The sequence below is a fragment of the Natrix helvetica genome (genome assembly GCF_964273705.1).
Source record: "Natrix helvetica genome assembly, chromosome: 1".
Taxonomy (NCBI): Eukaryota; Metazoa; Chordata; class Lepidosauria; order Squamata; family Natricidae; genus Natrix; species Natrix helvetica.
The window spans coordinates 146,724,129-146,736,451 of record NC_138548.1 but is presented as its reverse complement, the minus strand read 5'-3'; the positions used below and the strand labels follow the sequence as shown (position 1 = coordinate 146,736,451).

Genomic DNA, 12,323 nt, shown 5'->3' with positions numbered 1-12,323 from the left:
TGCTTGACAGGACTCCACATAGGAGCTCATATACTTGACCTCTCTTTAAAAGTGTGAGGAATGCTGGCTTTTTGCATCTCAGTAAGTTCTCTAGGAGAGAATGTATATGCAGAATATCTGGTGGTATTCTGGGATATGTAGCCCTGGAGGTGGATCGATGCATTGGCCATTTCCCATTTTCTTAATTCAGGTAACATTCTTATGATCTGCTTACCAATAAAGTTCATAGGGGACCTATATATTTGGTACAACATGGAATTCAAAATGCTGGCATTTCCTATAAAACCCTTTATGGAACAGATCCTCATTATCTTCACTAACTGGAGTCTGCTGATCTTATGTATTTTACCCAAGAGAATATGGTTGTGATTCTCTTGCATTGAATATTCAAGAGACTCTAGTCAAAGAATTGGGTTTTTTTTTTTTTTTGAGGTTGTCTCAACACCAGTGAAATGTTCCTTCCTCCCCTACTTGATACTCTTTCAGAAGGAAATCAAAAGTATCTTCAATAAAGGAGAATATTTGTGGCTTGGGATTGAAATGAGGGGTCCTTAGTGCTCTCTGAGCTTGACTGTTTTCTTGCAGACATTTCATTACCCAAACTAGGTAACATCTTTAGTGCTAGAGTATCTTTCTCACCAGCTTTATTGAGTTTAGATGGTTGGTAGGATGGTGCAACACAACTGCTCAGTAGGTGTTTAAATTTATGTTGAGCTTACATTTATTTTATGGCTTTTTGTTGATTTTACGGTACATGTTTTTATTCTTTGCTTCTTACTCCTTCTTGTGTACTCCCCAGAATCTATGTTTAAGATGGCCTTCAATGTTTGTGAAATAAAGCAGCTGGATTTTTTTTTTTTTACATATTGATACAGAGATAATTATCTTGTAAACAATCAGCAATGTTTTCAAATACTTTCAAACTATTTCTGCCATAACTTCACTTATATGTAAAGCTCTATATCTTTAAGATGATAACAAAGGCTTTGCTGGATCAGGCCATGCATCCAGCATCCTGTTTTCCACAACTGATAACTAAATCTCTCCAGGAAACCCAGGAAAAAGATAGGAAGGCAAGAGTGTTCCCCTGCTATTTAATGACATGTTGCATCTGAACCTGGGAGATGAAATATAGTCCTCCAAAATATTGCTAATTTTGTATGTATAACAATGTTATCACTGTTAGACTAAACAAGATTGGTGCCATGTTTATTTTGGATTCAGTGCTGATGCATCAGGAATTCACAAATTGATGCATGCTCCCTAATGATGCATTAATGCTGCACCCAACATAATTGGCACCCAACAAACATTGAATGCAAGCCATGATATTTTTAATCACTCCACCCTCCATAAATTTTTGGTCCCATTTCCTTTCTCCGGGAGCCGTCACAACTAAAGAATTGGGGGGGGGGGGGCATTGGAGGGTCTAAAAGTCAAGATAGAACACTGTCTCTTACTAACAGAATGTTATCTATAACTTTTCATTACCCAAAATAATTTTACTTACTTAAAGATTTTCTATTTTCTGTTTTTGGTCCCTTACTGTCAGCATGAAGACCAAGCAATTCAGAACTAGAAGATCTCTGGAGTTTGAGCTCATTGTTCTTTGATGTGTAACTCTTCTCTTTAGGCTAGAAAGATACAAATGATATAAAATATCCTGAGAAACATGTTGTGTAAATTAATGAAAGCAACAGAAATTTGGAAAGCAAAACAAAAGGAAACAAAGCAACACAAAGCAACTTTTTGTACATGGTAAAAGAAAATTTCATCTAAAAACACCACTGTACAAAGTATTTCACATAGCACTATTACAAACATGTAACTTAAAATCACTTTTTATTTCTACAGATAGAAATCAGACATGGAAATATATCAGCTACTGGTATATTGCATACTTTTGTTTGAAAACATAGATCAAATAAAATTTTTTTTTAGGTTTAAGTGCATGGCATAAATGGAGCACAATTCAGTAATGTTACATATTTGAAAAATCAATTTCCATAAACATATTGACTGTATGCTTAATTACCTTTCTCTGATTCCATCCTTTGAACTCAATGAAAAGGACCTTAACTTCAACTGAATTTTTAGTTATGCTTTTAACTAGGTAAGAAATTATTTTCATATTTTATTTATGTTAACTGATACCTGAATTTATTCTGGGTCTTACAGTTACAACTTCATTTATATTTATGTGCATATAAATGTATAAAACATAGTGTACTTCTAACACTAGGCTTAGGAGAAGGCTATAAAAGAATTTAATGAATTGATTAAATGTGTTTTAAGATTATTACATTGCAATTGGTTCTGTCTCTGTTAGGAAGTGGGGGTAAAGAACAAGAAATGAAATGTATATTGTGATTGAAATTCTTCCTTTTAGACACTGCAGTGTAAAGATGAAAAGGAAGCCCATATGTTATGATGTCACAAATCACATTTCATTATTTTGGCATAATCTTGGTTAGCATTGGATGTCTATATGCTATTATGTACTGTAGAATTAATTGAAAGTAAGAAGATTCATATTTACAGTCCTTAGATAGACTATGTTATTTCATCACAACAAACCTGCAAAGGAATTTAAAATAAGAATATAAAGATGAAAACATTTATTTTTAATTTTAGATCCATGTATCTATGAAGCCATAATAGTCTCTTTTACACATTTATGTTGTTCTAATCAGTATTAGAGAACAGAGACGTACTATTATGTTTCATATATTCATTAAAGAAAAGCAAATATATTACATCCCCTTTTTGGAGATCATTTTAGTGGATGTATTGGCAGCTTAAGCTGATAGACTATCAGACACTTAGTTCACAAAGCCTCATTCCCAGGTAAAAATATATAGAATTGCAAATTTAGTATGTTGTGTCAGTGGAATATTCAAGCAACTGAACTTGTTAAATGTCAGATTGTTCTGCCATCTTCCGGTAGACATCATTTGACGTCTTGAAAAATTATCATTTTACAGCATGCTATAGCACTTTCATATTATAGAGCTTTATCATTTATATCCTATTCAATTGTTTATTGGAAGTTTTTTTAAGCCTACATTATACACTGAAATGTATAACCACCAAGCCAGTCTGGACAAGATCTAATTAAACATACAAGAAGGGTGTTTCTTCTCACAAGCCAAAATGATACACATCCTCCCCAAAAGTTTTAGCATAATTAGGAGGGGTGAAATATGAAATTTATAATAGGGATGGTGAAAACCACCCAAGAAAAAAAAATCTAATCTGAAATTGGGTGGGGGAAGCAATTGTCAAAAAAACAGACCTGTCAGAGAATGAGAGAAGGAAGGAAGGAAGGAAGGGACAGAAGTCAGATGTTTACTATTCAATGAAATTAACAGGAAAATAATAGACAAAAAATTCAACCATACTAATAGTCCTCTCGAACACTATGTAGTATAAATGACATAATAAGAGAAATTTAAATGGCATTTGTTAATAATTGTTTACCTTACAACATATTTAATCATCATAATTTCAAAAAAGATACACCCATCTTTTTCAAAAACTATTCAAATTATAACTTAGTTCAGAAGCATTTTTTAAATAGCAGATGCATGTAGATATTTTTCTTGATTCAAAGGAAACGAGGGAGATGCATTTTTAACTTGACTTGCTGCAAAATCATATGAACCCCTTACATTACTGCACGATTAATAAAAGCAAAATCTAAAATAAATGCATACCAATCTGTCAATTGTGTTTTTGATAGCACGGAACCAGTCCAATATGATGAAGTCAATATCTGATTGAAGAAGGACCTCATTTCCTGAAACTGTTGTGACCTTACAATGAGAAAATGACATATCAGTAAACCGTTTCCTATATCGTTTTATTTCAGTGCAATTCATCTCAGAAACTCTTCTGTAAATAAAAATTAAAATCAGCAAAAAAGCTGTTTCTGTTATTTCAAACTATTAAGTATTTCACAACAAAAGCTACTGTGATATTTCTTTACTTAAAATTCAGCAAATGTATGCATAAATTAAAAAAAATCAATATAAGGCAAATTCAATTTTTTTAAAGTGTTTGCTCCAGGACAGCTTGCATGATTGGCAGATCATGTCAGTCCATACTGATCTGGGCAGCTGGTCTGCTTGATACTATTTGCTCAAATAACATTTTAGAACAAGCTGCCTTTGAGATTGGTGTGGCACTGATTTTCATCTAAAACATTTCTAGGAAAAATGGAATATTCTATTTTATGCTTGTCCTAGAAATTTAAAACAAAGTTTAAAATGAACGTGGATGATGGTCTGAATTTCTTATACTGAATGTTTATATTTGTTTTCCTGATTCCTTCATCGTAGTGAAGTTTCCTATGACGAATAATGAAGTACATTTATGAAGTACATAATGAAGTACTATTAAAAGCACTCACAATATTTAGTACTAAAATATAAGTAGGAATATGACTTATACCAAGCATATTCCTACTCATCACTTAGGAGACAAATGTTTAAAATACTGGTTGCATCCCACAAACTTTTTACATTGCCAAAAGTATTTTAATTAGTAGAATGTGGAGGATTTTGACTGGCCTTCTTTTATGACTTCTCAAGCGATCTCTACAACAGAGTTTGCAGGCCAGAATGACACAGTAGACAGAAAAGTTCTGTTGCACAAAATATTTGTGCAAAATTGGATTAATCTTTTAACTAGAAATGATCTCAAATCCAACTCTCACATAAGAAAGAGCAGAAAATAGTGGACAGACTTAAATAGTAACAAAAGCAAATATTTGAATACTAGTCATCACAGAAGAACATTCAAATACTAGCAGAACATCAAAATGACCAGAATGCAGTGCCAGTGAATATTGTACATAGCAAATTTTGGAGACAAACTCATTGTGGGGAACAGTTAGACTTTAAAGAAACAAAAAATAAGACTTGGATAAAACTGACAGAATTAATCTGGCCAAGTTTATTCACACATTATTATGAGATAGCGGGTTTTGTTTGTATATATACAGAGAATAAGCAAGGCTAATCTTTTGTAGCAAATACAATAAAGAATCTCATTGTTCCTTAAAGAATACGAAAACTTGGGACTGATGTCAGAACATGGTTACCTCAGCATGTGGATGACTATACAAGATGTAAAATCCCCACGCAAATATTTTGCTCATATTTATTTCTGCTTGACAATTTGGCAGGGGCATCTCTATTTCTAATAAGAAATATATTCTATTTATTTCATGTATAACAACACACAAATATAAAATATATATTAGGAATATAGATTTGTCAAACATACATTGAGTTCTGTTAACAATGTATAATTAAAATAAATATTAACAATCAATCCTATTTTCTACCTAGTTGAGTTGAATATCATCAGTGTTATTTGAATGACAACTTGTTTATTCAAATACATAGGAAAAGCTAACAAAATATAAATACATATGTTCCCTTATTTGATCTTTCAGTTGGTGCGCTTCCCCCCTCAAGTGATATTATAAGTAAAAGATGTATTAATATCACATTAAAAACTCATGTATAAATCTTAACATGCTTCCACATCAAATAAAAATGAACTATTTGATGACATAACTTTTGATTCCTTCCTAATATCTTCCATCCATAACTTAGGCTCTTAAGATGTTCCTGTGGACTTGTGGCTGTCCGGGCAATTTTCGACAATTAACATAGATATACAGTACACATACCTAATATTCCTAGGCAGAAAATTTTGCCCTATTCTACTCAGTTATGCCAACTTCCAAAATAACTACATAAATCTTAAAAGCAGCTGTTGATTAAGACAGGTGTTCACATACACTATGTATTTTAAACTAGAGGAAAGTGGGTGTTAGTCACATCATTTTAAAATGCCACTATATTTAATGAACTTGAGAAATGCACATATAATAAGCATTTAATTCTTGCTTGGGACTGTGATTCTATAGGATAAAATATATTTTTAAGGGGATGGAACCATTTACATGATTTTTCTGGGCTCACCAATAATGCAAAGGTAACTAGCTGATGGGTCATATCTCTCACACTTCAAGTTTACACATTTCCATTTTGGGCGACTTTCAAATATTTAATGCAGCACTGTCAGTATAATCATGGAGAGACAAGGGGGGGAGGGAGGGAGAGAGGGAGGGATACATGAATTAGACTAAATGCAATTGTCAGTCCAGTCTAGTTTGTATCTTCCAGTGCAACTTCATGTACATTATTAATATAAATTTTGGAGTTTTGAAAGTAAAAACAAAACACTATTAGTGAGTTTATTTTGAAGCCTTAAGAGAGATGTAACTTAGTTCACTCTTCCACTGATTAAATTCAAGCTTTATTAAAATACAAGTATTTCAGTATTGCATAAAAATATGTATCCTTATGATATGCAAAAAAAAAAAGCTACTTCAGTGCTAACAAGCAAAGCAACATTCATTTTGAAAGTGTTTGTTTTAATGTGTTGTTTGTAATCATTGTATATAATTGGTGATGTATGACTATATCAGCAAAAGTAGATCACAGAACAGGGAAAAGTTAATTCATTTAAAATGCTGTCTGTATCTCAAACAAGTCCTTTTCTCATAATCTTCAGAGTTACTAGACGGTTTCAAGAAGACTGCTACTGCTCTCTACAGTTTAAATGCATCCACTTCTTAATTACTCTCAGCAACTGACTTTCTTTTTCTCCATCTCTGACATTTGGAGATAAGCGCTACCAAAAATTTGACTTTGATTCAGTTAAAGTGCAGTTTTTATAGATCCTTCTATATATTTCCTATTTAGATGCACTGATGGAAAAAAATAGCTGAAATAATAGTTTAAATCATATTTACGTTACTAACAATATCATTTTAAGAGCTTTGGAAAGAGTTCAGAGAGAAATTATGTCAGATTTTGCCCGAAGAATCTACAGTCACACCCCAAAATAATGTTTAAAAAAACCCTCTTCATATTTAAGCAAGTTTGAACATCTTTCTTATCAAGCACCAATAAGAAAACTTAGGGACAAGAGATGTATGAATGGAAATTTGTAAATGTGTCCAGGAAAAGCAGATTTTTTAAATATTTTGTTTGCACTCTTTTTTATTTAATAACTTTAAAAATGCCTCCACATTCTTGCATTCCATCATTTCCAAGCATACATTCTAATATAAAGGCATAATGAATGAAGAGATTTCAACAGAAGACTTTATACAAGGGATAAAGGACAATACAGTCTTCTTTCGGCATCCATTCAAACAGGAGATTTTGAGTGAAGATTCCTTTGCCCTCCGTTACTGATTCTCTATGCCAATTTGAGGTCCAAATAAATGAAATTTACCATATCCTATATTTCTTCTCCCCCTCCCCCTTTTTTTTTTCTGAAAAGCTCTTGAAATCTTGGCAAGAAGAGCACGGATATATTTCTTTTTGTGAATCAGTTACATGAAGTTGTGTCATCTATTCACAAACTGATATGAAATAGTTGATACATATTGGCAAACTTGATTCATGACACTGCCTCAGTTTGGATTAGTGGTTCTCTCAGTGGTATCTCTATTATATTCTGTCTCTTTTTATTTTAAATGTGCCAAAAAAGATAGAAAGGATAGAGGCACGAGAGAAAAGCATGCACTCTTACATGTAACATTTTGAAACTAATCAGTGATATTTTTCAGTGGACTTTCTTCATTGTTCCATTTCTTTTGCTTCTTCAATGGAGATTAAAAATATGTTTTACCTTTCTCCTCTCAGAGCATACCTCTGTCATATTTCTAGGCAGCTGGACACACTTCCAAACAGACCATTGGTCTGCAGTTCTCATCTTATTTAATATTTTAAAAAATATCCATAAGATTCTTATGTCTGAGACAAGCGTTTTGATCAATAGCACTCTGGCTTTCCTTGATTTTTTTTTTTAAATGAAATAAATTAAACTAATCCCAATAAAATTAAGTGAAGCATAGAGTCAGGGGAGAAGAAAGAAATTATGGTTTCTATGGTTGCAATGTTAGATGCCCAGGTACTATTCTCTTCTTCCTTCCTTTCTTCTCTGTTTCATCTCAGGAAAAGAAAGTTTTATTAAAAAAAAAAAAAGCTCATCACAGGATAAATTTTATTTCATTTTTGACCATAGAAACGTATCTACTTACAGTATCATTGTATTGTTTTTTTCCATACTAAACATGTCTGTTGAAAAATTCACAAGTAGATATGAAAAACAATAGGTGTATCCAGTATGACATATTAGGAGCACCTTTCCTTTTAGAAATTATTTGGTGGGCAAATATGAGACAGTATAACTATTATTCTGTCCCAGAATCTATGACAAGAATCTCATTGGAAAAAATGCTGTTATATTTTCTCTCCACTTGCTGCAGAGAATCATTCTTTCTAATATTTACTGGGTGAATTTCTTACTTGTCAAACTGAGAACTTATGAAGTATGTATGTGTATATATATATATATATCTATATATATATATATCTATATATCTACGAAAACAAATATATATATATATATATATATATATATATATATATATATATATGTGTGTGTGTGTGTGTGTGTGTGTGTGTGTGTGTGTGTGTGTGTGTGTGTGTGTGTGTACGTACCTACCTACCTACATACCTACACACACACACACACGTGTGTGTGTGTGTGTGTGTGTGTGTGTGTGTGTGTGTGTGTGTTACAACCCCTGGTATGCCATATATATATATAACCCTAGCCTTTTATTTATTTATCAGTACCCTGAGAATTTGTGTAATAATAATGCATACCTTAACTAGTCAAGGCGACCACAACTTGCTTTTCACAATATAGCTCTCACATTTTCTTCTTAAAATGGATTAGAAAAAAAAGTCTGCTTTTCCCCAAATTATAGTTGAAAAATGAATTCATGCAAAAATAATTCCAACAAAATTTAGAGAATAGAAATGGGTTCTGATTAAAATAGTTGCAATATGCATAGTCAATCAAGTTGGTTTCAATACTTCTTATTCCTTAATTAATTTGGTTTGAATTACATTTCAATTAAATTAAAAGACACACAGGAATTTGGCATTTTTTGAAAGCATGTCAGAAGTTTATGTATTGTTGGGAGCAGTATGCATTCTATTCAACCTCAATAAATCCATGTCTTATTCATGTTTACATTAAATAAATATACAGAGGGTGGGGAGAAAGATATAACATATACACACAATAATGAAGTTAGTTCTCGTTTTCTGGATGCATAATTAAAGTGAATCAGGTAAATGTCAACTCCAATGTCTCTACCCAATTTCATCATCTGATCTAGTTTATCCGATGAATTATGCTAAATTAAAGGTGTTTATGACAACCATACCAATTACATTTTTAAGGAGAATGTCTCTTACGACAACCTTGCTTTGGTAACCTCCAATAATTCCTTCTGACAAGTCCAACCTAGCTGACATCTTTAAAAAAAACACACACAGCTAAAATATCAGCGTGAGGAAAAACATCCTTAACTTGAGTTTTCAAAGCAGAGGGGGGAAAAGGCTGATAGTTAAAACATTTTGTGAGAATGTATCTGCCTTGTATCCCCCAAAGTTACTAGATGTTAAGTAAATATATGCTCATTGTCAAAAGAAAAAAAATGTTGCTTTGGCAACTTTCTTATTAAAATGCATTTGTAACCCCCATCTGTCAAGAAAGTTTTGAAAACTTTGTTTACTTTGGATAGCAGCCCTATCCTGAGTTACCCCAGCAAACAATGATAACAGTCTTCAGAAGTTGTGTGAAGAACAAGCCACTAGGGATCCATTTTTGTTTTAATTGGCACACACAAACACTTTTCTGGTCTGTCAAGAAGATCAAGCTAATATGCATGGAGGGTGTTATATTCTCAGCTTTTGGGAGTACTAAGGCTCCCTTTATTTAAGTAATTTAAATGATAGACTGCAAAAACTTTGCAAGTCAGAAAAACCGATTTTATATTTTCTGTTTTAAGAAGAGACAATGTTGTCTATATAGAAAGATGTTGAACCTTACGTTGCAACTAACCTGCTTCTTACAGCTCTTTTGTTGTTGTTTCTTCACTTTTTTTAAAAAAAAGCATCTTAAAGTCTGCTAAATAAAAAAAAACTAAAACCACAAATATTGCCATCAATTTTGAATTTTTTTTCTAGTTTTATTTTTAAAGGACATTTATATAGCCAGAAATTTATTGAATACACTTTCTACCAGTGGTGGGTTCTGGATCCTGTCGCAATTGGTACGCTGCAATGGGGCTGGGCATCCTTGTCGGGCAAGCGTGCTGCACCTGCATGTGCATGCCACCGCTCTGCAACACCCAGCTGCTTAGCGGAAGTTGCGCAGGCAGCGCACACTGTGCATGCTTGCGCAATTGGCTCATTTGCATTAAAAAGCAGTAAGGAACGCGGGGGGGGTTGATGGGCCAAATGAGCCACTGTTCTGGTACGATGGCCGCTGCTCCCAGCTACCCCTGGTACTCCCGTACTGGGGTGTACCTCCCGGAACTCACCACTGCTTTCTACCACTGCCATGTATTCAGTAGAACCATCGTTCAAAAGAAGCCTGCCTTTGAAAACAATGGTTTTAGAGAAGCAAGCATATTACTTTAGGAAAAAAGGGTATTACAGGTTGAACACACAGGGATTTGATATACAATGACTCTAGGTCAAACTCAAAAAAAAAATTTCCTCAATAGAAAGTATACATGTTCAGTATGCATGTTCATATAACAAAATCATAATACAATTAGGTAGTAGAATTTGGCTTCAAATGAAAATCAACATGTTTTAAATACTCCCTGTGTATATCCAAAATATTCTGACTTACTTACATGGAAAATAAAAGAGACATTGTTACATTGTGTAAGGTGAAATCCTAAATAGACATGCATAGACATTACCTGGACAATCATCCCAGAATAGAAAATGTATTTTCTGTTAACTACACTGTGATAGACACAAGCAGAATAAAAATCTATCTATTATAAATATAGTAAGTAGTTTATGACCTGAAGTTAACACTCACTCCAAAGTATAAAGGGCTGTGAGAATGTTCTTTCCAGCTTAGCCCATTTACAAATGAAAAGACCTCACTATAACAGTAAGTTTCCTACTTTTTCTGGTTAAAACTGTTGTTGGTCAAAATGTTTGATACATTTTTGCATTAAATCAATATTATTAAAAATCATGGTGCGGTCAAAAGTATATATTATTTCCAATTGTCTCTAAATACTGTATTAGCATAAGAAACAAAATCAATCTTGAACAGTTATATTCAGCTAAGCAGAAAATCACAGAATCATTGCACCGAGATTCTGATTTTGAAACCTGTTGAAATGCTTAACACATTTATAGAGATTTAAAGTAGTTTGTCCCCAAGAGGAAAAAATATGATTGAACTAACGCTGGTTATTTTATTGGTTATTTCATCATCATCATCATCATCATCATCATCATCATCATCATCATTTTTTTTAATAGATTCCTCATTAAAATAACCTGAACTGAAGAAGATTCTTGGACGAGAAGTGAAATGTTTTCAAAAGTTGCTTTTTGTAAAGCACTTTAGAGATAGTTTATAGATAGTTTTTATTTTATGATATTTTGTTGTTATTAACTGCCGGGAGTCATCTGAATGGTCAACAGTCCATTTCTGCTAAAAAAAACCCAAATAAATAATCAAACTAACCCCATGCAGATGATAGAAAAAACAAACTCTATATATGCAAAGGAAAGGGGCAAAAAAGTGGAGAACAGAGAAAAATTGAAAGGCTATCCTTAAGAAATATGATCAACATGGAGGATTTTATTTTATTTTGATAACTCCGACATCAGTTCTACAGTCTGCCTAATGAATCAGATTTATTACATTGACAACAAATATTGCATTTACACACTGACTTCTCCCTTTCTCTCTCACTCTCCCCTCTTGTTTTATTTGTTTAAAAAAAAAACCATGATTTGTTCAATATAATTGGCTACAATCAATTTACTAATCAACACATAAGCCTGGATATGAAATCTGCATTTTGGAGGGGGGAAAAATCGCAGAAGCAGCTAGGTTCTACTGTTAGGTTGGGTTCAAGTGGAATAAAGACATTAAACCCAGTTTAAAAAGTCACCCCATTTCTAAACGCCAGAGCAGAGATGTTTATTAGACAGCAGAAGACATTTCTGTCAATGTTGGATGAGGTAGACAACCTTCTGACTGGGCATGAAGACAGAGTACTTTCACAATTCTATGAAATAAATCAGTCCTATGTTGTTCAGATACTATTTCTTGAAATAATTTGTAAATAATACAACTACATATAAAACGGTTTTAACTAATTAGTTAATACT

General features: G+C 32.9%; 1 protein-coding gene across 2 annotated transcripts in view; it reads right to left on the bottom strand.

Annotated features, from left to right (window-relative positions):
• The window catches only part of ARHGAP15 (Rho GTPase activating protein 15), a 466,785-nt gene that overhangs the window by 221,434 nt on the left and 233,028 nt on the right, over positions 1-12,323 (bottom strand). For both annotated transcript variants that reach the window (XM_081935112.1, XM_081935113.1), the window contains 2 exons: positions 3,717-3,815; positions 1,511-1,634 (listed from right to left, as the gene is read on the bottom strand). In XM_081935112.1, the coding sequence (XP_081791238.1) occupies positions 1,511-1,634; positions 3,717-3,815 (223 nt within the window). The remainder of the gene's footprint in view (positions 1-1,510; positions 1,635-3,716; positions 3,816-12,323) is intronic.